Here is a 23,349-nt window from a genome sequence, read left to right on the forward strand (position 1 = left end):
TATATTTTAGCTTTTTTGTCGGTACCCTTACACAAAACCTAATGCAAAAAGAAAAACATGAATTTTCTTCATAGTTTCAGAGAAAATTGGAAAAATATGAAAATTGGTTTTCTTGAATTTTCTCGAAAATGGCAGTAGATAAAAATGTGAAATATTTTGCAAATAGTAGAACTCCTTAAGCCCGATAATTTTTGTTATAACAATTTTTCTCTCAGCCTCAAAAATTTTTCAAAAAAAAAATAAAAACCATTTTTTGGAGAATTTCCCTGGGGTACACCCTGCAAATTTTGATCCAAAAATCTATTTTTTTAAATTTGCATTTTTGGTTCTGGAAACTTACCTACAGTAACTCTAACACATTTCCCCCTCTTAAAGCATTACCTACTTAAAAAGTTTTTGAGCTATAGCTAATTTTTGAGGTTATTTTTTGAGGAAATAATTTTTCAAAAATTTTTTGTGGGGCTAATATCCAGTTTAGAAAAAAAAGTTGTAAGGATTTTTGATGCTTATTTAACCCTTTACCTTACTGAATTTTAATTTTTTTAATTTTTCAAAATTTTTGGGGTCAAAATTTGGGTCGTTTTCAAAAAATCTTCTTTAGCTCCCTTAGTATTAAACTTAGAGTAAAAAAGTATTTAAGCATTATTTTAGGCACCTTTACATAGAATTCAATGCAAAAAGACAAACATTAAATTTCTTCACAGTTTCAGAAAAAATTGAGAATATATGAAAACTAGTTTTCCCAAATTTTCTCGAAAACGGCCATAAATACAAATGTGAAATATTTTGCACATAATAGCCCTTCTCAGGCTCAATAACTTTTATTAAAATACTTTTTCTCTCAGCCTCAAAGATTTCCCAAAAAAAAAAATAAAAACACTTTTAAGACAATTTCCCTCAGGATACACCCTGCAAATCTTGGTCCCAAAACTAGATTTTTTTTAAAAAGCATTTTAAGCACAAAAAACTCTTTTTTAGCAATTCCTCTTGTTTTTTCTCTCATGAACCAATTTCCATTTTCATTGAAAATTCTATGGACCTTCGATTCAAAAATGATGTAAAAGTGGGCGTGGCAAGAAAAAATTTAATCAATATTTATATTGTTTGAGATCATAATGTAATTATGAAATTTAAAAATTGTTGCATTAAAAAATAAAATATGGTATTTATTAAATTTTATAAATTAAAATATTTGATCTACAATTTAAATATTTTTTTTGTAAAATAAAAGTCTATTTTACCTTTTTTTTCAACTAATCTATAAACAAGTTTAATATATATGAAGTTAAAAAATGCATAACTTAAGTGGATATGATATGCACATTTTTATATGTTATATGTTTGCTATTTTTTAATTATGAAATTGATTCTTTTAAAATTATAAAATAATTTTGTAGAAAGAGAAAAATTGAATACATTATTTTAATTAAAATATTCGTTTAATCCAAAATCAGTCTTTTTGATATATTTTTAAGTAATTTAAATCTTTCCTCTTAAATTGGCCGGTATTGAAATTTCAAACAAGCTTAGGTCCAAGGATCTAATGAATATTTATATCGTATAATGAGGAATATTGTTTAGGCTTGTTGTAGTATCATGCACTTACAAACGAGAGGAAATGTAAATAGTTTTCCATCAAGGAGGGGTCCAGGAATTTAATCTGTGGTCTTTATAGTTACAAGCGGGATCAATTGATATGGATATAAAAGCGGTTTGCCAATAGTAGTTATTTTGTTTTTTACTTATATCATAATATTTAATGTATTATGAATAATTGCAAGCTAAGCAATACTCTTTTGGCTCTTTTAACAGCAATATAAATTAAAATGATGTTGTGTTAAATTAGATAGCAGTTTATGAAAGGATTTTATCTTAGTAGATCTTTATTAGTAAAAATACTGTTCTTATAATAATTTTATTAATTTATAATTTTTTTACAGGAGCTGCACTTATGAAAGTGGTTGAAGTTTACAAAGAAATCCAGGATCAACAAATGAATATCGTAAGTGGAAAGAAATGTATTAGTTATTATAATTGCAAAAAGACCCAAGAAGAAAAATAATTAAAGTTTTAGATCAATCTCCCTAATGCATTTAAATTCTCATTGCATATTTAAAAACTCAAATTGAAACTAACTTTCAATTATGCCAGGCAAACGGAGCAATAGCTTTGTCAACATGGCCTTTTCAAACTTTAATTAATTTTAACTTAAAATATCTACGAACTATTTGTAGTTTTGCATTTTGCAATAATCCAATTAACTTAATATAACAAGATAAAACTTTATTTACCGAACCGTCGCTTTAGCAGCAGTAACTAAGTAATTTAGATTTATAATGATTGAGTTAATTGTTTCGTTAGCTTGCTAGTTCTTCTTATTCGGTATTTTTAGAAGCTTAAACTTTATTCGGCTTACAGCAAAATTTTTAAACATTGTATTATTTTTTAATTAATATGATGTAATCTTATTGAAAATTAGTGTATATTTATCAAATAACAAAATAAACCTATATTTACTTCTTAAGGAAAAACAGTCAAAATAAGAACAAATTTTAATAAAATAATAATAAAGCGAAGTACCGAAAATTTCATTCAGTGTAAAGGCAACAATAAGAAACATAGTTGTAGTAATAATATTTTGATGATATAGTTTATCATCTACCAGCTAAAAAAGTTAACATAAGTCATTAACATAAATAACATAATGATAATGAAAATTATTTTAATATAACATTGTTAATTCGTAACTTTAAAAGAAATTACATCGTTGCATAGGAAACTAGTATGAGTTTATAAAAATTATGATAATTTAAACATGTATCATTATTTATTGAAATTTTAACTGTATATCAACATATTGTTTAATTTCTATTTTAAATTTATAAGTTTTTTCGAATAATGTTCCTTATAGACTTCTGTGTTATGAAACTATACAGTATATAGGTATAGTGGATTATTAGCTTATTATATTTATTCAAATTATTATTACTTCCATAACTACGTTTCTTATTGGTGTCCTCATCTTGATAAATGTAAGTAGTATTTTGCTATATTTTAAAATACAAAACCAAGTAAATTGCTTTATGTTCCTTTTCTCTTATATCTATGATGCTATCTTTTTTGAGAAAAAATATTTAACTAATTTTATCAATATTCCTATCTTGGAAGAACATTCTTATGTGCACTCTATATGATTAATCATTATCATGCATTAGTAGAATGTAAAGTTGGAAGTGCTTACACTTTCGCTTGCACTAAATTCCCCTGTATATACACGATCTGTTATTATTGTTTACGTCGCAATATTTAAAATGTAATATTTTGGTAAAAAAATGTGAAACTCTGGTTTTATAATCTTAAAAACATATGCTGTTCTAAGTAAGAGAAGTAAAAAAAATTAAAATACTCAAAAGGACAGTATATTTTTTAATATATATACTGTAAGTTATATTAAAAAAATTAATTTTGTTTAGTACTATAATACTATTAATTAATTTAAAAATTAAAACGCTAATTACAGGCTAAAATATACATTCCAGTATTCATTGCTATGTTTAATATTTTCTGGGATTCTTTAATTAAGAAATATTTAGACATTTTGGTTTAAAATGTTGATTTTGTAAGGATGTAAAAAATACTAGTATTTAGTTAGCATGCTGATTTTTTTTACTTTTATAGTTAATTTCATTATTTACAAAGATGTTGCTATAAAAATTAGAAGCCGCTTTAAAAAAGCGCAAATTTACGATTTTTTGGGAAGATCAACAAATTAAAAATAATAAATAATTTCAGTGGTGTTAAGTGATTTAAATTTAAATATTATCATTATTATCACTGAAGATATTAGCTACATAAGATTATTTGTGTATTTTTTTCCCTTTTTAACGATACTTGCGTAAATAAATGTTCAAATAAATTATAGTTTTCTGAGATAGTGCTTTTACATTAAAAACTTAATTTTTTTTCTTAACCATAAATAATTGATTTTCTAAATACCTTAAATTTTATAATTTAATATTAATCTTTACAATATTTTTCATCAAAACATCATTTTAAAGAGTAGTTTACATCAATCTATTTTCTTGAGGTCTTAGACGTATATTTGGTTAAAAAAGTTAGCGTTGTTGCATTATTTTACCATTTAATAAGTGTACTCAAGTAAGAAATTAAAAGTTGAATTAACAATCATTCAAAGTAGGTATATTTGTAACTTCGATATAACATTTTATTTAGCAAACATTTTTCTAAGCCAAAGAGCCAACAACTTAATATATCTGTATAAAAATGAAATAAGTTATCAACGTGATTATAACAATTTTAAATTATATTCCTTATATTAAACTGCAAATGCATAAACTTTTTATTAATGGTACTCATTTTATAAAAATGAATAAAAAGCAACTTTATCTCGGGATATTTTAATCACCCTCCGTTTATGCCTCCCTCCTCGTATGACATCCAAACTGTAGAGAATGCACAATAAGGCCGAGATCCAAAAAAAAAACATCCATCCATCCAGTCGATTTTATTTCGACACATTTTTCCATTTTAATTGCCTTCCCGCACTTTTGCCCCGAATCCTCTTTTTGTTTTTGCGGTTGTATTAATGAATAAATTTGTCGTTTTCGGCTAACAAGTTGTTTGCCTGCGCGAATGATTTATTTCTGAGGCGTTGGGGTGGTTTAATTTGGTCCCATCTCGCCGCTTAAATTAAAAGTAAATATCGGTGCTCCTTTTGTGGTCTGTTTCTTAATTTTTTAGATTATATTTTTATTTTTTACAGAAAAAATATATATTTAAAAAAAAACAAAATTTATTTTAAACGCAAATTGGGTTTGGTTTTATAAAATTTCACATCTAATTTAAGAAGTATTTGATTTAGGATAGCTAGTCAGCTAATTCCTAAATAATATTAATAATAATTTAATTTTATAATCAATATTAGTAAAACTTTTTAAAATTTTGTTGATTTTAGAAAGTAATACTAAAAGTAATAATTTAAAATGCGAAAAATTGAAAAAAATCATGAAAAATATTATAAATGAAGGTCATATAGATAAAATAAACTTATTGTCTTCTGTGGCACACTTTTTTCATTAGATTTTCATACATATTCATGCGATATATATTACGGTATTTTACATTTAAATATCGATTTTCCCTTAATGATTTATTATTGAAATTCAACTGTTCATATTGTACTATATATATTCGTATATTTTAAAAATTAAATCCAATAAAGCTCAAGCATATCAAAAATAAAGCGTGCTTTTCCGAGTAAATATTTGCATTATTTGAAATAATAAAATACTTCTATTCTCTCTAATTATAGAAATTAAAATTACGTAATTGATAAATTATATATTATGAATCAAAATAAAGCAAATAATATAAAATTTATAATTATTAAAAAAATGGATATCAGGGAAGTAAATAATTTTATTTTAAATACCAATAATTACCTTAATATTAGTTTCTTTACCTTTGTTATATTAATAAATATTTTTTACACGATATGTTTCCAGTTAACTTTTTCGATTTTTGTATAAAAATCGCAAATAAATTTAACTAATTTTAAACCTAAATTGCCATAATACTTTATAGCTTTTTATATGACAAATGCATAATTTAGAAGAACTAACTAACCAATTTGCTAATAATAATAAAAATTATTTTATTATTGGAGGCATACATATTATAATAATAACGTACTTAAAACAGTTTATATTTGAATATTTGAAGAATTTGTTAAAACAAAAATTATACTATAATGAATAAATTCGTGCTCGAAAAGATAACTGTAGTTTAAAAAAACAATAATACAATGTAGTAAAAAAAACTTGTTTGAGAATTAAGATGTTGCTTATTATTTACGATATTGAATATAAAATATTTCTATTTGTTTATTTATTTTGCAATCACAATATTTCTATCCAAAAGCTACTTACAGATTAACCTAAAATACAGAAACCATGTATATTAAGCTAATAGCGATAAAACAACTAAAACTAAGTCATATCGGATATCTACATAACATACACTTTTTATTTAAATAATAAGGTAACAATGATTAAAATTTTAAGATTAAAAGTGTTAATTTTGAAATTTTAATCATTGAAGAAACAGGTTTTTGTGAAGGTTTGTGCGTGGATACGCTAATTAAAACATTCTAGAATTACAATAGTTTAATCTGTTATTCTTTAAACTATTATTGTTCTTATATTTTTAACGGCATTTTTAAATATTTAATTTTAGGATATAACAATTTTGCTCTCATAATTTATTATCAAAGGTAATCTGATAATATTAAATATATTATACCTTTTTAAAAATAATGGGTATGCTCTCTAAATATCAAATTTAAAACTTGCATATAAATGGAACATAGATAAGCATTTATTTAAATCAAAAATAAAAGCAAAATATAAATTGACGACAAAGCGAATATGTAAAAAAAAGAAAAATTGATACCCATCACTGAATTTATTATTGAATTTAAAATGAAAAGCCAGCACGAAATCCCTCACAATGCTATAAAATTTACATCCTAGCTTTTTACCCGGGCATATAAGCCTTACTAATTTTAACCATATATTTTGCTCTAATAGGTTGTCAAATATAGTTTAATTTTTTTTTCTTTTAAGCCCTTAAACCATTGAATTTATTATATATTTTTTTATAAATAAATTATCATTTATCCAATTTAGTAATGCATATTTTGTAATTTTTTTTTCAGTTAAAGGCCTTTTACGTTGACCTGCTTGTCCCACTTGAAACCAACTTGGAAAAAGATACAAAAGTAGTTCAGGTAAGGTACCCTAGACTAATCTAATTAAGTAAAAGTGCACTAACCTACTTTAACATGTAAAGGAAGCAATCATGAATTTCTGAGCAATAGTGCCCCTTTAAAGATAATTTATATTGAATGAAAATATTTGTTTGAAAAGTTTTATCTAACTTGCTTTTATGCATATTTAATTTTGTTCTAGATAATGTATTTTTTATAATTATGGCAAAATAAATATTAATTTAATAACATTTTAGGTTAGGTCATAAAAAGAGTGCATATTGCAGGTCATTAGAAAAAAGGCATACAATAAGCACTTAAGTTATGCATATTGTTTTGATTTAAAATTATTAATCCACTGTGCTCTTGAGTATTTCAATATCGCCTGTTATTGAAGTGGTAAAGCCTGAAATATATGCTTTATTTGTTTAATATTATGTCAAATAAATTTATTAATAAAATAAGAAAAACTTGGTTTCCAAAAACTTTATTGTGATTTTCTATTTTAATTATTTTCTAACCTTAATCGAGAAAGGCTTATTTTAAACTCTTGTCATAGTTTATATATATTATTTTTAATATGACTGCCAACGAATTTTTTGCAATTTAAATACATCTGAATTAAAATATTTGAACAAATCCATATTGAGTGGAAAGCACTTTACTTTTTTTATGAAAATTCCAATCGCAGATATTAAATTCTGGAGCTATTTAAATAAAGCCGACCTGTAAAATATGTTTCAGGAAGAGTTATTCGAAAAATCGTTGCAAAATTCCATGAAACTCAATTTATTCAAAATAAAAAGAGGTAGATGAATATCTGGTTACAAATAAACTTATTAACGTGAAAGTAGGAGGGTAAATACTAATGTGTAAAAAATTTATTATAAGATAATTAGCTATGCTTACTAGCATTAGTGGTACTGCAGTATAATAAAATCTAATTATTTCCTAATACAATATTTTTAGTTGAATATACCTGTTTATTCTGACAATTAGTTAAACATCGTATTTCCCAATTGTTGGATAAGACAAAGAGTAATTAAGACCTATTCGTTTCATGCACATTGAATCTTGCGAGATAACATAAAAACCGTCAAATATCATATACTTCGAAATCTTCCTAATAATGCATATCTCGAAGTTATATTACAGTTATACTCAGGTTTGACCCTAATATGTATGACTACATGGTACCACAGATTTAACTAGCTAACGCAAGCGTTAGCTAGTTAAATCTGTGATGGTACTAAAAAAATTTGGTGGTGTTTTGATTTGGTTCTTGGATGAACATTTAAAACGTGAAAAAGGAATTGTACTAGTTTTTTTTTTTGTTTTAAGACTTACATTCCTTGGCAGTTATGCTTTTAGTTACATTTTCGATAAGTGACTTTGTATATTTAAAAACTATAAAATATATTTTTATTTTATGCAAATCATATTGTAGTCGGAGAAAGTATTAATTTTATATTCTGTTTGCATTTTTTTATGACATTCTTTAGTTTGGACATCCCATATACCTATATCAAGTAAAATGTATTCTTTAACCTAACAGGAAAACCGTGACTTTTATTGCTAGCGATAAAACAAAAGTGGAAAATTGACATCTAAACCCTTCCAATTAATCCGTTGTGATTTCACACTCGCCCCAATCGAGAAGGGTCCAATCGAAATAGCCAATTAAAGTTCTCACCTTTTCTTTTTAGTCAGAGCAAAAACGTTTTCTCCAACAACATAAACAACGATCCGAAACCTACAGCAAAGCGGCGGCCATGATGAAAAAACAACGGAAAAAATCGAGAGGATCAACCAAATCCGGACTGGCTATGGATAAAGAATTAAAGGTAGCGTTATGTTTATTTTGGTTAATTTTATAAACTATTTTACGTAATATTCTAATTATATAACTGTTATTAAACTTAGGATATATAAATAAATAGATTAGCTGACATATATTATACTTAAACTTCTTTACTTAAATTCAGGGATTTTATGGAAATACATAAAACGTTACACTATACGGTTGAATTCACTTAAGTGAATTTTATTATCGGCTATTTCGAAATCCGGTTCTAAATATGGATTTACGAAGGATATAAACCGGCCTTAGGGAAGGTTCAGTTTATTGAATTTATCTTTTTTACATTATAAAAAAGCGCAAGTTAACTTGATTATTTAATTTGCATATATTTTTAATATAATTTGTTTTTTAGAATATGCAAGTTTTAGAGGAAGAGAAAACTAAATTGGATGCCTTTTGTGAACAAAGTCTAAAAAATGTAAGTATACTTTATAATATAATATACGCAAAATGTTGTAGAAAGTTTCTGCTATAAAATTAATTCATAAATTATATATGTCTAGCAATTAATATTTTTTGTATTTAAATAACTAAGCCTTTGAACTTATTATTTTTAATTATTACAGATTTTAAATTATTTTTAAATATTTTATGAGCCTAAATAAAATAATTTACTAATTAAGGTTAAAATTGTAAACTTACAAAATGTAAAATTATTTTGACAAAAAAATTAGCAAGATTAAAAAAAAAGAAATCTTTTACCATTAAGATTTTTTCTTTTTATATACTGCAATTTAATTATAAGGTTTTAACACTTCCTCTCTAACACTTCCTCTCTCACTCCTCTATATTATATAGAAAACATCTTTAATATGATGGCTTAGTTTACACCTATTTTTTAATAAAATAATAAAAAGGACAAATTTCTATTGCCAGGAAACAATCGAAAAATTACCTTAGCTGCCTGGAAGAAATGAAAAATAATTCCAGAATTTTAAGGCACATATAAACAGATTCCAACTACTTAAAAAGAAATGAAAAATATCTCTAATTTCCTTGGAGAATTAAAAAATGAATCTTGGAACTTGAGACAAATGAAAAACTACTTTAACTGTTAGGAAATAATTGGAAAATAGCCTCAACAATTGAAGAATGAACTCAACTGCTTGGAAGAAATAAAGAATTATTTCCGGACTTTGTCTAAAACTAATAATTGTAACCAATCATGCAAATTACAAATATTAATTGAAAGTAACTAAAATTTGCTTTATTTAGTCATTATTAGTATTCTATTTCTATTTGTTCACTCTATTTAGGGTAATTATTTTTTTTGTTTACATATATTTCATGAAATCTATTTTAGATCTACTATATTAAACTGTTTTTAATCAATTTAACTTCTGTAATATTATTAAAATTTTTAGGCAATGACCCAGGAAAGGAGAAGATATGGTTTTGTACTGGAAAGGCACTGTTCATTGGCCAAACATTATTTATCATATCATACCTACGGAAGCGAAGCTTACACTCAAAACATTGAAAAGTGGTCGGATGTAGCCAAAACAAGAGAATACTTGCCCGAAGCGGTCGAAAATATATTTAGTAATAGGATACGAGTAAGTAGGATACAATTAACAAAATTTAAATGGCAATATTACCAAATGATAGTGTTTAGTTTTGGGGTAAGTTTTGAATTTAAATTAGGGTAATAAAATAAGGTCTCGGCCGTAAAAGTTAAGAGCCGCTATAATACCTTAAAGCTCTATTAAATTTAACCACAAAGAAAATTAAAACTTTCGTAATAACTATTAAATGCCTTTTTATATAATTTATTCAAGGTTTTAAAGATATATTTTTTCTTAGCAAATATCAGTGTGGCAAGACGAAGACCTTTACTCAAACCCCAGAAGTCCTAACTTTGAAGAAGACCGAATGAGTCTAAACTCACAACTCCGAAAAACGAAGAGCATGGACGCATCCTGTTTGGATATACGATCAATGGCAGAAGTGGGATCGCCAGTGAATACATTATCCCGGGCAAAATCTGAATACAACTTGAATTCTTCAAATAATACCACTCATGGTATTTTACCTTTATAACATTTATATTAAAAATATGAAATATTTTTATCTTTAACAGATAATCACACTCCAACAAGACGTCCAAAATCAATGGCTGTACCCCCTCCACCAACTTGGGAAGCTCAGCTTGCACGCGCACTTTATGCTTACCTATCAAGTGGTGAAAATCAGCTTAGTTTTCACGAGGGTGATTTGATAGCTTTGATTGGTGATAGGAATAAAGGTTGGCAATTTGGAGAGAATTTGAGGACTCAATGCAGCGGTTGGTTCCCATTGGCTTATACTGAGATTTTAATTGATGATTCTTTAAGGTAAGTTTATCCTATTTAATGAATAATGGTTAATTTAGGAAATTAAAATTTATAAAGAAATAAAGTAAATCAACAAAAAAACTTTTAACGTTTTGACTTTATTTTTCAAGGATTCAATGAAAATAAAATGACACCTTAATGGAATAAAACTAAGTTTTTTTACGATGTTTTGTAATAAAAGAGTTATATAAACAATTTTTTAAATCACATAAGATTTTCTCAAGATCAAAGATATTTGATATAGCAATAATTATAGCAATATTTTATAGTAAATTTGTATTTCTTTGGCAGCTGTTATTATTTTAACCTATTAACTAAGTTTTTTGTTTGGCATTTTAAATACTGAATCTTCTATAAATTGTAAATGAAATATAGCTTCATTTTTAAAGCCTGATAATGCTCTTAAGTAAGCGAAACACGTGTAGCCATATATAAATGAAAGTAACACTCTTAAAGGTTATGAAAATCTTAATGAAAATGAAAAATATATAAATATAAATATTTTATATTTTCTAATATAACGTAGATGAGTTTATTTTTTTAATATTAAAAAGAACTACATTCAAAGGGTTTAAAAGTAAATTTTACGCAATTATTGGATCAAAATTCAACTATCTTTAACGCGAGTTGAAATTTGTGACCAATTCATAAATTTTCCTCTAAGGTTTCACTGAAAAATAATCCTATTTAAATCCTTTAGGTGGAACTCATGGAGGTGCAAAATCATCGTTTTCCTGAATTATTACAAACATACTTTAAAAGTTCATTCCAATGAGCGTGGCAATATAGAATTTCGATCTGTAACATATTGCCTCAAAGAAGATTTATTAGATAATACGAACTAGCTGAATTATTACTGCTTTGGAATACGGTTTTACTCGGCTTGGCTTTGTCATGAAGAGGCATTATTCCAGAGCAAAAGTTATTGACAATAATAATTTTATATAGGGTCGCGTCTATTCTATTGGATTAGTTGGTGATAAATTGACGCTGAAATGACATAACCGTACGTCAAAGTTAATTGGAAATAGATTGTAGAAAACGTTTGACCGGTCGTAGCAAATTTGTTGTCGATGCAATATTAGTATAGGCAATTGGTAATCGTTATTGCGTTAAGTAGAGCTTTTAATGTATGGATAAATTGTTATTGAATTTAAGCAAAAGAAAATACCTAAGAGGATTTTAAATTGTGATTGTTTTTAACATAAGGCTATCTAAACGGTTCGAAAGAAGAAAGAATAAATTACGTTTCACTAAAAAAACAAATTCTAAATATCATTTTATTAATTTAAAAATACTTAAAGTTTAAATTATAAGCACCTTAACTTTAAATAAATTTAAAAAGATGACTTTTTCATTACATATAAAAAAGAGTAAACTCAAGCAAAGTATCTTATTTTAATTCGGCAACAGGCTTTAATGAAATTATAACTTTTTGCAATACTCATCTGTATAAATATAACGTAGAAGCCAATATCCCCATTTAACATTAAATAAAAAATATAGGAAAACTAAAATAAACATTTGTTTTTAAATTTGCCAGTTTGCATTAAAAGTTATATCGGCTAAATGGCAGCTCTATTTCTATTCATTATGAAATAATTTTAGGATAACATATTCTATAAATACCTACAATTATTTAGGATCTGAAGATTTTGTGACAAATGTGCATTTAGTCAATTTTTTGAGCTATGAAATTTATGTCGAACAAATAGAAAAAAAAATCAAATCTAAAATTATTGTACGAATTTGGAAAAAAACGCTCAACTAGGTGTCCAACGAAATTATCCATAGAATATGTGTACAAATTTTTAAAGTGGAATTTGGTTAATTTTTTGAGCTATGAACTTTGTATCGAATAAAAAGAAAAAAAAATCTAAATTTTCAAAAAATATTTTTTTTCTCAAATTTTTGTGCAAATTTGGCCTAACGCTGTAACAGGTATCTTTTGAAATTGTCTATGGAATACTGTCTAAATTTTTAAAATGACATCTGTTCAATTTTTTGAGTTATGAACTTTGTGTTAAATAAATAGAAAAAAATCAATATTTTTAAAAATTGTTTTTTTTTCTCTAATTCTTGTACAAATTTGGAAAAATGCTGAAATAATTATTCAACAAAATTCTCGATAGATTATGGGCACAAATATTCAATATAGCATTTGGTCAATTTTTTGAGTTATGAACTTTGTATCGAATAAATAGAAAAAAAAACAAAATTTAAAAAAAAAACATTCCTTATCAATTTCTGGTATGAATTTGGAAAAATGCTGAAATAAGTGTCTAACGGAATTGTCCATGGAATATGTGTACAAATTTTCAAAATAGCATTTGGTTAATTTTTTGAGTTATGAACTTATCATAGACGGAGATTCTTAAGATAACATATTCTATAAACACCTATAATTAATTAGTATTTAAAATGTCTTTTTAAATAACCATTTTTAAAATTTAGCAATTAGGGAAATGTAGCTTTCATACGTATAAAAATACTCTTTAAATATAAGTTGAAGAGAGCGTGATGTACAATGTCGGCAGATTAAAGTTCCTAAGACATCCTTATTACAAGTTCTGACACGAACCTTTCAGCTTATTTTAACCCGTGTGCGAATTGCGCTCATTAGTTCAAAAAGTAAATACTGCTCCATTTTTTACTCTCTTGTTTGTACCTTATTTTGGAAATATTATATATTGAGATTAACAAAGAAAAACAGTTACTAACATCTTTATTAATAATTAATTATTGAGTCTTAATGTTGTTGTACATTATTGCTATTTTTAGTTCTCCTACACATCGAAGTGAGGCAGGCTCTAGCAACCAGCAACACAGCAATAGCTCCACCACTCCAACGAACATAATGTCATCGTCCGCCGGATCAGGTGCCCAAATGCCTTCTGGCAGTAACTCGCTAGAAACACCTTCTAGAATGTTCGGTGACACATTGCACCTTCACCGGTCTTCTAATAATGCTACCAAGCAGGTAGATGGCGCTAGTTCCTTTCCATTTCATTTCATTTTATTTGCACCCGTACCTTTTATCTCATCCTACCTTTTAATCAATCACTGTGTTCTTGCTTAGCTTCTAATTAGGAAGTGTGACTTTTTATACTTAATTTTATTTTTATAATTGTAGATTCGGCGAGCGATCGGTTCTAACAACATTCCTCCTCCAGCAGCACCAGCCCCCGTCCCCACTCCTTCCTTGCCCTATCAGAAGTCCGGTTCTGGTATGACACAGTCGCAGAGCACTAATTTCGGTACTATGAAGTCGGCAATGACCGAATCGGGTACAGCTACGTATCAGTCGAGTCAGTATTCTGCCCCAGGTAATGTTGTATGTGAACTTTATAAAACTAAATATTTAAAAGAGAATATTTAATTTAGGAATAAAATCATCAGCTTCCGCATTTAATTTTTCCACAACTGGCGCGGCTACAGGGCCGTATTCGACGCATCCTGCACCTGCACGAGAAAGGCCCACTGCTGGATCCGGATTACCACTACACTTGCAAACTAAAGGTGGAAAAATCGGTAAGAGAACTTCATTACTTTGAACCCATTATACCCATTTACATCATGCAACAAAAATCATATGTAAGCCCTCTTCTTACCTTAAAACTTAAAAAGAGAATGACAGAATTTTCGTTTATAATAAAATATATGTCTCTTTTGAATTTGTGATTTAAATTGTTTATTGCATGCTATTACATTAATTATCGCACCCGGGTCCTGAGCTGGCCCGACCTATATATTATGACAGATTAATTCTGCTTTTAAGACTTACAGACTTTGAGCATTAATTACCTCCATCTTTCTTCTTGTAAAAAAATTAAGTTATTAAATAAGTTATTTCTGCTAAATTAAAGCCACAAAAATAGACTCTTATAATAGTAATTAAATATTTATTTACTATAATCAATTTATAATTATGAATTAACATTTATTAATTCATATCACTAACGAGCCTATAAAACACGTCGAGCACTGCAAGAGCTTGGTTTTGATTCTGGATAGTAACCTGCGATTCACGCAGCACGTAAATTCATGTATTCACAAAGGATTTTTAAACCTTAAAAATATTTATCCACATCGTTACGTTTTAAATAGAAAAACAAAAATTCTACTGTGTGACTCGCTGGTCCTATCACAGCTTAGTCATTGCGATGCAGTGTATGGTTCATGCTCGAGAACTGCTGAAGAGAGTAGAATTCAGAAACTCCAAAATACGTGCCTTAGATTAATATATGGCATAAGAAAGTGCAACCCCATAAAACACAAGCTTAAGGAAACCAGGTGGTCGACTATGCACAAGAAAAGGATTTTTCACGCATCTTCAATGTTTTTTAAAATAATTAATTTAAAATCTCCACCTTACTTATATAATAAAATAAAATTTCGCACAGATGTTAACAATATTAATACCGGGTATAAAGGAAGGCTAACATCTCCTATTCACCCAACCGAAACTTAAAAAAATCATTTTCTTATCAAGTTTCAAAAATTATAAATAGCTGCCAAACTAATACCACACTCTATGACGTGTTCGATCTGTTTGGTTTCGGTGCTCTATGTTTTCAGTTTGGGACCGCCCTGTTCTGCCGATTTTTTCTATTTTCTCACTAATTATCTGTGGTCTGCGATATCCTGACTACTGTCTTAAAGAGAAATCTCATAGTTAGGAACCCTATACAGAACATCTAGAATTGGAGAAAAGCCTAATTTTGGAGGGAATTCTAGTGCTGGTGGCCGAATCGTTCGGATTGTGATGGTGGCTTATATAAATTTATTCTGTTTACTTACCTTTTGGCATTTCTTCTTTGCCTTATTTTGTAAGATTTGAATCAAGATGGTAGATTTCTTCTTGTCTAACTAATTCTTTATTACAGGATGTTTAAGCGATCACGATTGATGATGAGATGTTGGTGCAGTGGGATGTGCGAAGATTTGGCTTCTTTTGGGGGCTAGATTCTTGGACTTGATTTAAATAAATACAAAATTTTTGGTGGCGTCATGGTCTCCCTGAAAATTTTTATGACCATCATTTCCGGTAGGGTTTTGATGTCGAATTTCTGACGCCTTTGAAGTTGTCTTACATCCCCTTGTTCGTGTTGACCGAGTACGTTATCTTCCACCTATATGATGTGTTTTCGCCATTGATGCTTGGCAACAGGGATGAGCTTAAGCTATTGTCACTGTTCGTCACTCTTGTGGCAAAAGTAAATTAGTTATTTTATTAACGTAGTTTTGTTTTAATGAAGAAAAGTGATGACACTAGATTTCCGGTGGTTTTGTCGCCTCTATATATAGGAGTTTCGACTCGGCCATTTTAGTTCAGTTGAGTTAGTGGTGCTGTAAAGTGCTCTCGTCTCATCGGTGCCACGCTGGTCTGAAATCCAATATTTGCGAACAAAATGCATAAATGTGTGATAATTAAATCGAAATGTACATACCATAAAGTTTTTGGAGTCGCTGATTTCAAAAATGATTTTTATTTTTTAAAATTCAAAATAGCAGGCACAAAATGGCCATCGACTTGTGTAAAAAAATAGCGTTTTAAATTAAATCAACTTTCCTTTACATTTTCGGAATCACTAGATTCGAAAATTTAATTTATTTTTCAAAATTCAAAATGGTGGACGCAAAATGACGGCCGACTTATATAAAAAAATAGTGTTTTGAGGTTAAATCAACTTTTATTTACATTTTCTGGGTTATTTTAGTTTTTCAGGTTGCAATATTTTTCACAAAAAACAAAATAATTTTAATTTTTTGTGAAAAATAAATACTTATTGTTTAAAGTTTTAAAGACTCGCTGATTATAAAAAATTGATAAAAAATGTGGAAACTCAAAATGGTGGACACAAAATGACGGAGTTTTATGCAAAAAACCAGTTTGTATTTTTTTGTACTCTATACAATAAGACATCATGATGTTTTGATTATGTAGCGCCCTTTTTTCTAACCAACAACCCTTTAATTTGCCATTCTAGTTATTTTCTTCCTAGCACTGAACGGTCAGTAACACGTAAGTTTTCTTTTCTGGGATTTGGTTTTATAAATAAAAATAGGAAATTACCGCCCGTAATGAGTTAAAGGAGGATTTTTAACCTTAACTAATCAAAAAAGTTGAACTGTGCATTAGGAATCTGTTTAATGACCTAGTCTTTGTTTCGTCAATCGGTCTTTTCAATTTAGATCTTACTGTAGTTGGTATAAAGGGAAATAAAAGAAACGCAATGATTCACTTTTTAAGTTAACACTTTCGTTCAAGCCAATACATACATCCAAACCGGGTTTAGATGAATAAACGTCAAAAATCTAAAAAAAAAATCTAATAACTAATAGAATACAAAATAATATTAAGTAATATAGAAAAAAATACTAGGCATAGTATTAAAAAAAGCCTGTTTTATATTTGTAATATAAAATAATGCCATGTATATTAATAATAAAAATCCAAATTTTATGACCCATAAAGGGAGCCCAAAAACAGACAGTTCCCTTTTATTTTTTCCGCACGCATATTTCAGCATCTCCCCCTAAAAATTCTTGTCGGAGACAATAAAGTCCGTCCTGTGACCCTTTTCCATCGAATTTCTCTACAGGCTTTTACCGGGACGTGTTTGAACGTCCTTTGCGAGAGGTCAGTCGTTTCTGGACATTAACCGAAGAAATTTGGATTCTGAACGTGCTTCACGAGATTCGCAGTAACTATTTCCCCGTAAATTCTCGACATTCCAGGCACGTGAAATCTGTAACAGATCTTTGCGAATGGAGGAAAAAAGAATTTGTTTAACTTTTTCTGTTGATTCAGTCAGTCAAGGTATCGAGATTATATTTAAATTTTAAAGAGTATGCTAATAAATATTAGCATATATCTTTGACTGCGAAAACATTTAAAAATTTTTCAAAATATCATTATTTTTGGCATTTTCATCGTTCACATTGCTTTCTTCCAAATTACAAGTTTTTTTGCTAATCGTGGATAGAGGATGCAACTTCGAATCTGTAAAATGGTATTAATACAGAGTAACATTAGGAACTTTAAGATTTCACACTTTTGTTTTCGTTTTAAACCATTAATAGACTACACAAATATGAATTCATTATAGAAAACCAAACTAGTTTGACTTACCTTAAAAATATAAATTTGGTCACCTTATATTTCTTTCTAAAAACTAAGGGAAGAAACTTCATTGGAATCCTAATGTGGATACTACGTATCTGTTTAATTTAAGCTATTTTGGCAAGTTAGCATCAACATCGACCTTTTTATCCAACCTCTCTAGACTTTTCATTAAACATATGCATGCTTGACATGCAAAATTTAAAAAAATCATACAAAACTTTTAACATAAAAACCCAAATCTTGCAAATCCTTTATTTTTAGGTGGTCCAGTGGGAAACGTATCTCTACACTCGAGCAACGACTCTGGATTTTCAAATGACCCTCCACCGCAGCCCGAAATCGACTATTCAGACGACGATTCAATGGCCGGACAAACGAAGTTGGCAAATCGGTGAGTTCAGAGAAGTGTATAGTGTGTGATTGCAAATAAATAAAAGTATGTTGGTCAACTAGTAGAAAAATCTGAAATAAGATTATTTAGATTCATTGCTTAATTCATAAAAAAATAATACGACCTTCAGTCAAAGTAAGTTAAATCTATAAATTTGTTGACGACTGTCAACATTGTTCACTGACGATGTTATTGGGGAAAAACTAAATAATAATATATGTAATTACAATCTTACCTTTGAATGAATTTTTAATATGCATCATTTATTAATTAAAACTTTAAATAACTAAGCAACTTCTAATAATTAGGCATAATCTTTTGGTATACGAAGTTTTTTTTAAATAAATGTGTGCGTCTAAATTATATGTTTTAATCATTTTGTTTACTTTTCTGTTTTTTAATAATTTAGAAACTTACTTTAAAATCTTTGTAGAGTAAAAATTTTTCTTAACTAAGCTTTTAGCAGTAAAGGAATTCTTACTCAATTAGTTAGGAAAAAAGAATTTATTTGTGTATTTGAAAAATAGATTATTAAAAAGATCAATACGATCTAGTTGCTTTTACTAAAACTGAAGGAATAAAATAACGTTGCAAAATTAATGGCTAAACGAACTCCAATACTAGCAAGCTGCTTTGTTCGATTTTTTGTACTTTTTTACGATTTCTTATATTATTCTAGAAAACTCTCCATTTCTCATAAATTGTTTCTCATTTTTAACAGTTTACTTCACAAACTTAGTTTGTGTTGGTGGCTATATTTTTGAAGCATACATTTTTTTTTGTGTACAGGGGATAAGAAATGCTACAAATTATTGTGACTTATATAAAGTGTAGTTTAATCAAGTAGTTTTTGAATTAGAGACAGCTGAAATTTGTTTTTTTTAAACCTTAAGAGGCCATAACTACTTTTAATAGAATAAATTGATGTTTACATTCCTATTTTAACTTTTTAAGATGTAATTAATAAAAGTCAAAAAAAATTGATAATTAACCTCTTAGGGTTGAAAAAAGTTGATCTTGTTGTTGAACCAACTGCCTCTAATTTAAAAACTACTTGATTATTGTATAACATAAAATACATCAAATTACTAAGATTTTTACGCAAAATCAGGAAACTAAATATGATATAGGATGCTCCATGTAAAAAAAAACATTAAATTCTTCTTTAGTGGACACCCTGTACCTTTAAATTTTAATTGTTGTAGCACGAGACTATTGGCTCCTATTTGAAGTTTTTTATTTTTATTTATTTTATTTTATGTTGCTATATTTTATTTCATTTTATTTTATATTCACAGTACCAAACAACCTAAACAAAAACAACCAGAAGACCAACTCAGACCAAACCAAATGAACAAAACCCGCAGTAATCCCAATAAACCACCACAAACCAGGCACAGACTGTCGAACAGTCACGGAAACCTAGTGGAGAACCATTACTTGACCTCTGACGAAGCAGAGGTATCAAAAGTGAAGGTTAAACGTACCAAATCGTTTTGGAAATTTGGTAAAAATAATTCTGATACCGAGATACTTGAGGGTATGTCTTTGTGGAGACATCGAGATCTTGTTGATCCAAATGAGGAAGCAAAGAAAAATAAGCTTAATAGTCAGGAAAGAATACGAAAACCTAGCAGAGATCAAAGCTACGACTCTGATAAGACCATTAATAATAAGGATAGCGCTATTAAACCTGTGGAGAAAAAAGATCAAGCACCTCCCAAGGTTAATAAAGAACTCAACAAAAATCACGGAAAGCGTGAAAGCTTCAAAGAGAAATCAAAAAACCAGAAGCTTAGCTTACCTCCTCGTAAAGAGTCATCAGATGATCAGTTAATTGATGATTTTGAAGAAGACATTTATGGTCAAACTTGTGCTAGAAGTTATAGAGATCAGTTTATAGATGACGATGAAGACGGATTAGTAATTAAGACTGTCAATAGAAAGAGTATTTTACAACAATACAGCGATGATTTGACAGCAGAAGAATCAGATTCAGCATCTGAGATGACCAGCGATGACCCTTACGATTGTATTGTTGTTGACGATCAAAAAGTTAGAAAGAGAGATGGGCAATTCCCTAATGTTGCAGAAATTGGTAAAAAGCTAGAAAAGTTATCTAAATCCAGCAAATATTCACCCAATAAGGACAACAATAAAGAAAATACTCTTATAAGAAGCAGTGTTAGAGAGAAAAATGAGATTAATGTAAGGCGTAGCAAATCTAAGGAGAAAGATTTAATTGAATACCATCAAGAACAAAGAAGGTCATTTAGAACCTTTGGAATTGATAATGAAAATGGCGAAAAAGATGATAGTTATTATGAACAAAACAGACGTCAACCTGAAGAAAACATAAAACAAGCAGGTACAAAAGAAAGACGCAGCAAACCAAGCTATGAGAGTATTGATTCTGAAATGAATAATAGAAATAGAACTATGGACACGCGAGACAAAGATAATAAAAGATCCGAAACTAAAGTTAATAGTACTAAAAATGATAAACGAAACAAATATTATGACTCGACTAACGATGAATTGTCTGATGTCGGTGATAACAGACAATTTCTACCGAGAACTAAACTAACTAAGACTAATAGCAACAGCTCTAAGTACGATGAAAACTTGACTTTGATGGAATACGGTGAAACTTTACAAAGAAGATTAAAACATCCCGAATATAATTCTAAATATGACGAGAAATCTATGCAAAATGGTAACATGTATGGTCCGTGGTATGACTTATGGGGATTGGATGCATCTGCAAGAAAGTAGTGCGATGGTATAGGTAGAGTTTTATTGCTTTTTAATTGCTTCTATTGATTTTTTGTAAATAATAATATATTGGATTTGCTTTAGGACTTTTAGTTAGTTTGTACTAATTAATTTCACATACATAATATGGGTAGTGTTTTTTGTAAGATGAATTAATTTTTAGTTTTTAATTAAAATAAATTTTTAAGATGCATCTGTCAACATTAACATTACAACAAAAAATACAGAATTTTATAAATATTTTCCAAACGAAAAAAAATCAGAGGCATTTTTTAAAAACTGAGTTCACTTATCTTTTGGGGCTTCTATTGATGATTAATAATTGTTTCAAAAATGGAAATTAATGTATTAATGAATAACTAAATTGTATTTTCAAATAGTTGATTTTCCTTTTGTTGTCAAAAAGCTGGTATTTAGAAAATAATATCCAGTACTTATTTCAAAGCAAACCAACCTTAGTAATCTCTTCAGAAAAAAACGTCACTTTAGATAGATATATTAATCTCTCAATAATCACCCACTCACCTCCAGCAAACCTTACTTTGATATCATTTTAAAGGATATATGATCTACCATCCAACGGTGTATAAAAAATGTAAGTTTATAAATAGTAAGAGTGTAAAAAGGTGTTTAAAAAATTACCAATTTAATCAGTTTACATAATTTAATTTATTAAGTGCTCAAAATGTCGTTGTTTATTCGCGAGACAATAATAAAGTTTGTTTTGAAATATGTCATGAACATTACTACTACACTCTCAAAATACTAAATCATTAATATTTTTAGGTGGGGTTTAATAAACCTTGCTTTTTAAATACCCCATAAGGAAAAAATCTAGTGGTGTCTGGCGACCGTACAAACCATTCAATTGCACCACGTTGGAAGTTCCCATTTGAAATATCAAAGTGAGGTTACTGGAGATAAGGAGGTGATTGACGGAACTTTGTCAAATATAAAATTAAACGTCCCTCTATATATCTAAAATCATAGTTTTTTTTTAAGAAGTTTTATTAAGGGTGGTTTGTTTTGAAATGAAAGCACTGTATATCGCTTTATTATTTACATATGTTTTTAATTATTAGTTTGAATTTCAAGTAATAAATACCCCGGTAATATAAGATAAGGTATTTATAAGTAGATCTATGACATATTGTAACATTTACTAACATGCATGTTATATTGCTTCAACTAACAAAATTCTTACTAATATTTCAGGTCAGCTTGTAACTCAAATTTCGCTACGATAAAAGCAAGGAAGCCTAGCGCAAGTGCAGACAGGAGTTCTTTAATTTTAGAGTAGATATTCTTTTTATAGCTAATAACTTCCTTCTTGCTTAATATATTATTTTGTATATAAATATTTATTTCTTTGGTGGTTGGGAAAAGGTGCAATATATGTAACCAATATTTCAAGAATATTTCCGTATTCTTTTATAAATATGCCTGATGTTATTATAGTTTCAGCTCAGTGTAATAATATTTATATATTATATTATAATTAGTTTTACCAATAAAGCTTTTTGGAATTTATTTTATTCACAATCAAGTCTAAAATTCCTTGATAGATTACAACATCTTCCATTATATACAAGGACTTTTAAAAGGATCTGTGATACAAAATTTCCATGTAAATATATAATTGTCAATAATTAGAAAGAAGTTCATTTGCGTTTCAGTTATATGAGTTATTTTAAATGTATATTAATTGTGCTCAGAATACAATTTTTTATGCACTGAATAATTAATAATTTAATCAAATATATCATATCTTAGATAATAGGATAAAAGCAAAATTTATATATGTAAGCCGTAAATTGTTTTTATTGTGGGGAATATTAAAATTATAATCTGAAGTTTTATTTTCACATTCTTCCCACACAACTTATGTTTGTATACCGTCCATAAATGGATATAATATAATTTTTTATATAATACCACAAGGAATATAGTTTTTTAGCCTCCATGTATTATAGGTTTATAACCAACCAAGGTTGTTAACAAATATTGCGTAGTATACTTAATTTTTTGTTACATTATTAGTACTAGTTGTTGATGTAAATTAAATAATCCGTA

The 23,349-nt window shown here is 28.0% G+C and overlaps 1 protein-coding gene across 3 annotated transcripts in view; it reads left to right on the forward strand.

Annotated features, from left to right (window-relative positions):
• LOC126739170 (uncharacterized) overlaps window positions 1-23,104 on the forward strand; it is a 154,315-nt gene extending 131,211 nt beyond the window's left edge. For 2 of the 3 annotated variants that reach the window (XM_050444729.1, XM_050444728.1), the window contains 12 exons: window positions 1,941-2,002; window positions 6,737-6,808; window positions 8,494-8,631; window positions 9,001-9,066; window positions 10,013-10,204; window positions 10,452-10,671; window positions 10,729-10,981; window positions 13,763-13,961; window positions 14,115-14,307; window positions 14,366-14,512; window positions 18,372-18,501; window positions 19,800-21,547. In XM_050444729.1, coding sequence (XP_050300686.1) covers window positions 1,941-2,002; window positions 6,737-6,808; window positions 8,494-8,631; window positions 9,001-9,066; window positions 10,013-10,204; window positions 10,452-10,671; window positions 10,729-10,981; window positions 13,763-13,961; window positions 14,115-14,307; window positions 14,366-14,512; window positions 18,372-18,501; window positions 19,800-21,276 — 3,149 coding nt within the window. In that variant the 3' untranslated portion in view covers window positions 21,277-21,547. Of the gene's footprint in view, window positions 1-1,940; window positions 2,003-6,736; window positions 6,809-8,493; window positions 8,632-9,000; window positions 9,067-10,012; window positions 10,205-10,451; window positions 10,672-10,728; window positions 10,982-13,762; window positions 13,962-14,114; window positions 14,308-14,365; window positions 14,513-18,371; window positions 18,502-19,799; window positions 21,548-22,491 lie in introns of those variants that run through there. The other variant, XM_050444730.1, reaches the window with a different exon arrangement.
• Window positions 23,105-23,349: the final 245 nt, after the last annotated feature.

The sequence above is a fragment of the Anthonomus grandis genome, chromosome 8 (genome assembly GCF_022605725.1).
Source record: "Anthonomus grandis grandis chromosome 8, icAntGran1.3, whole genome shotgun sequence".
In the NCBI taxonomy this organism is placed as follows: Eukaryota; Metazoa; Arthropoda; class Insecta; order Coleoptera; family Curculionidae; genus Anthonomus; species Anthonomus grandis.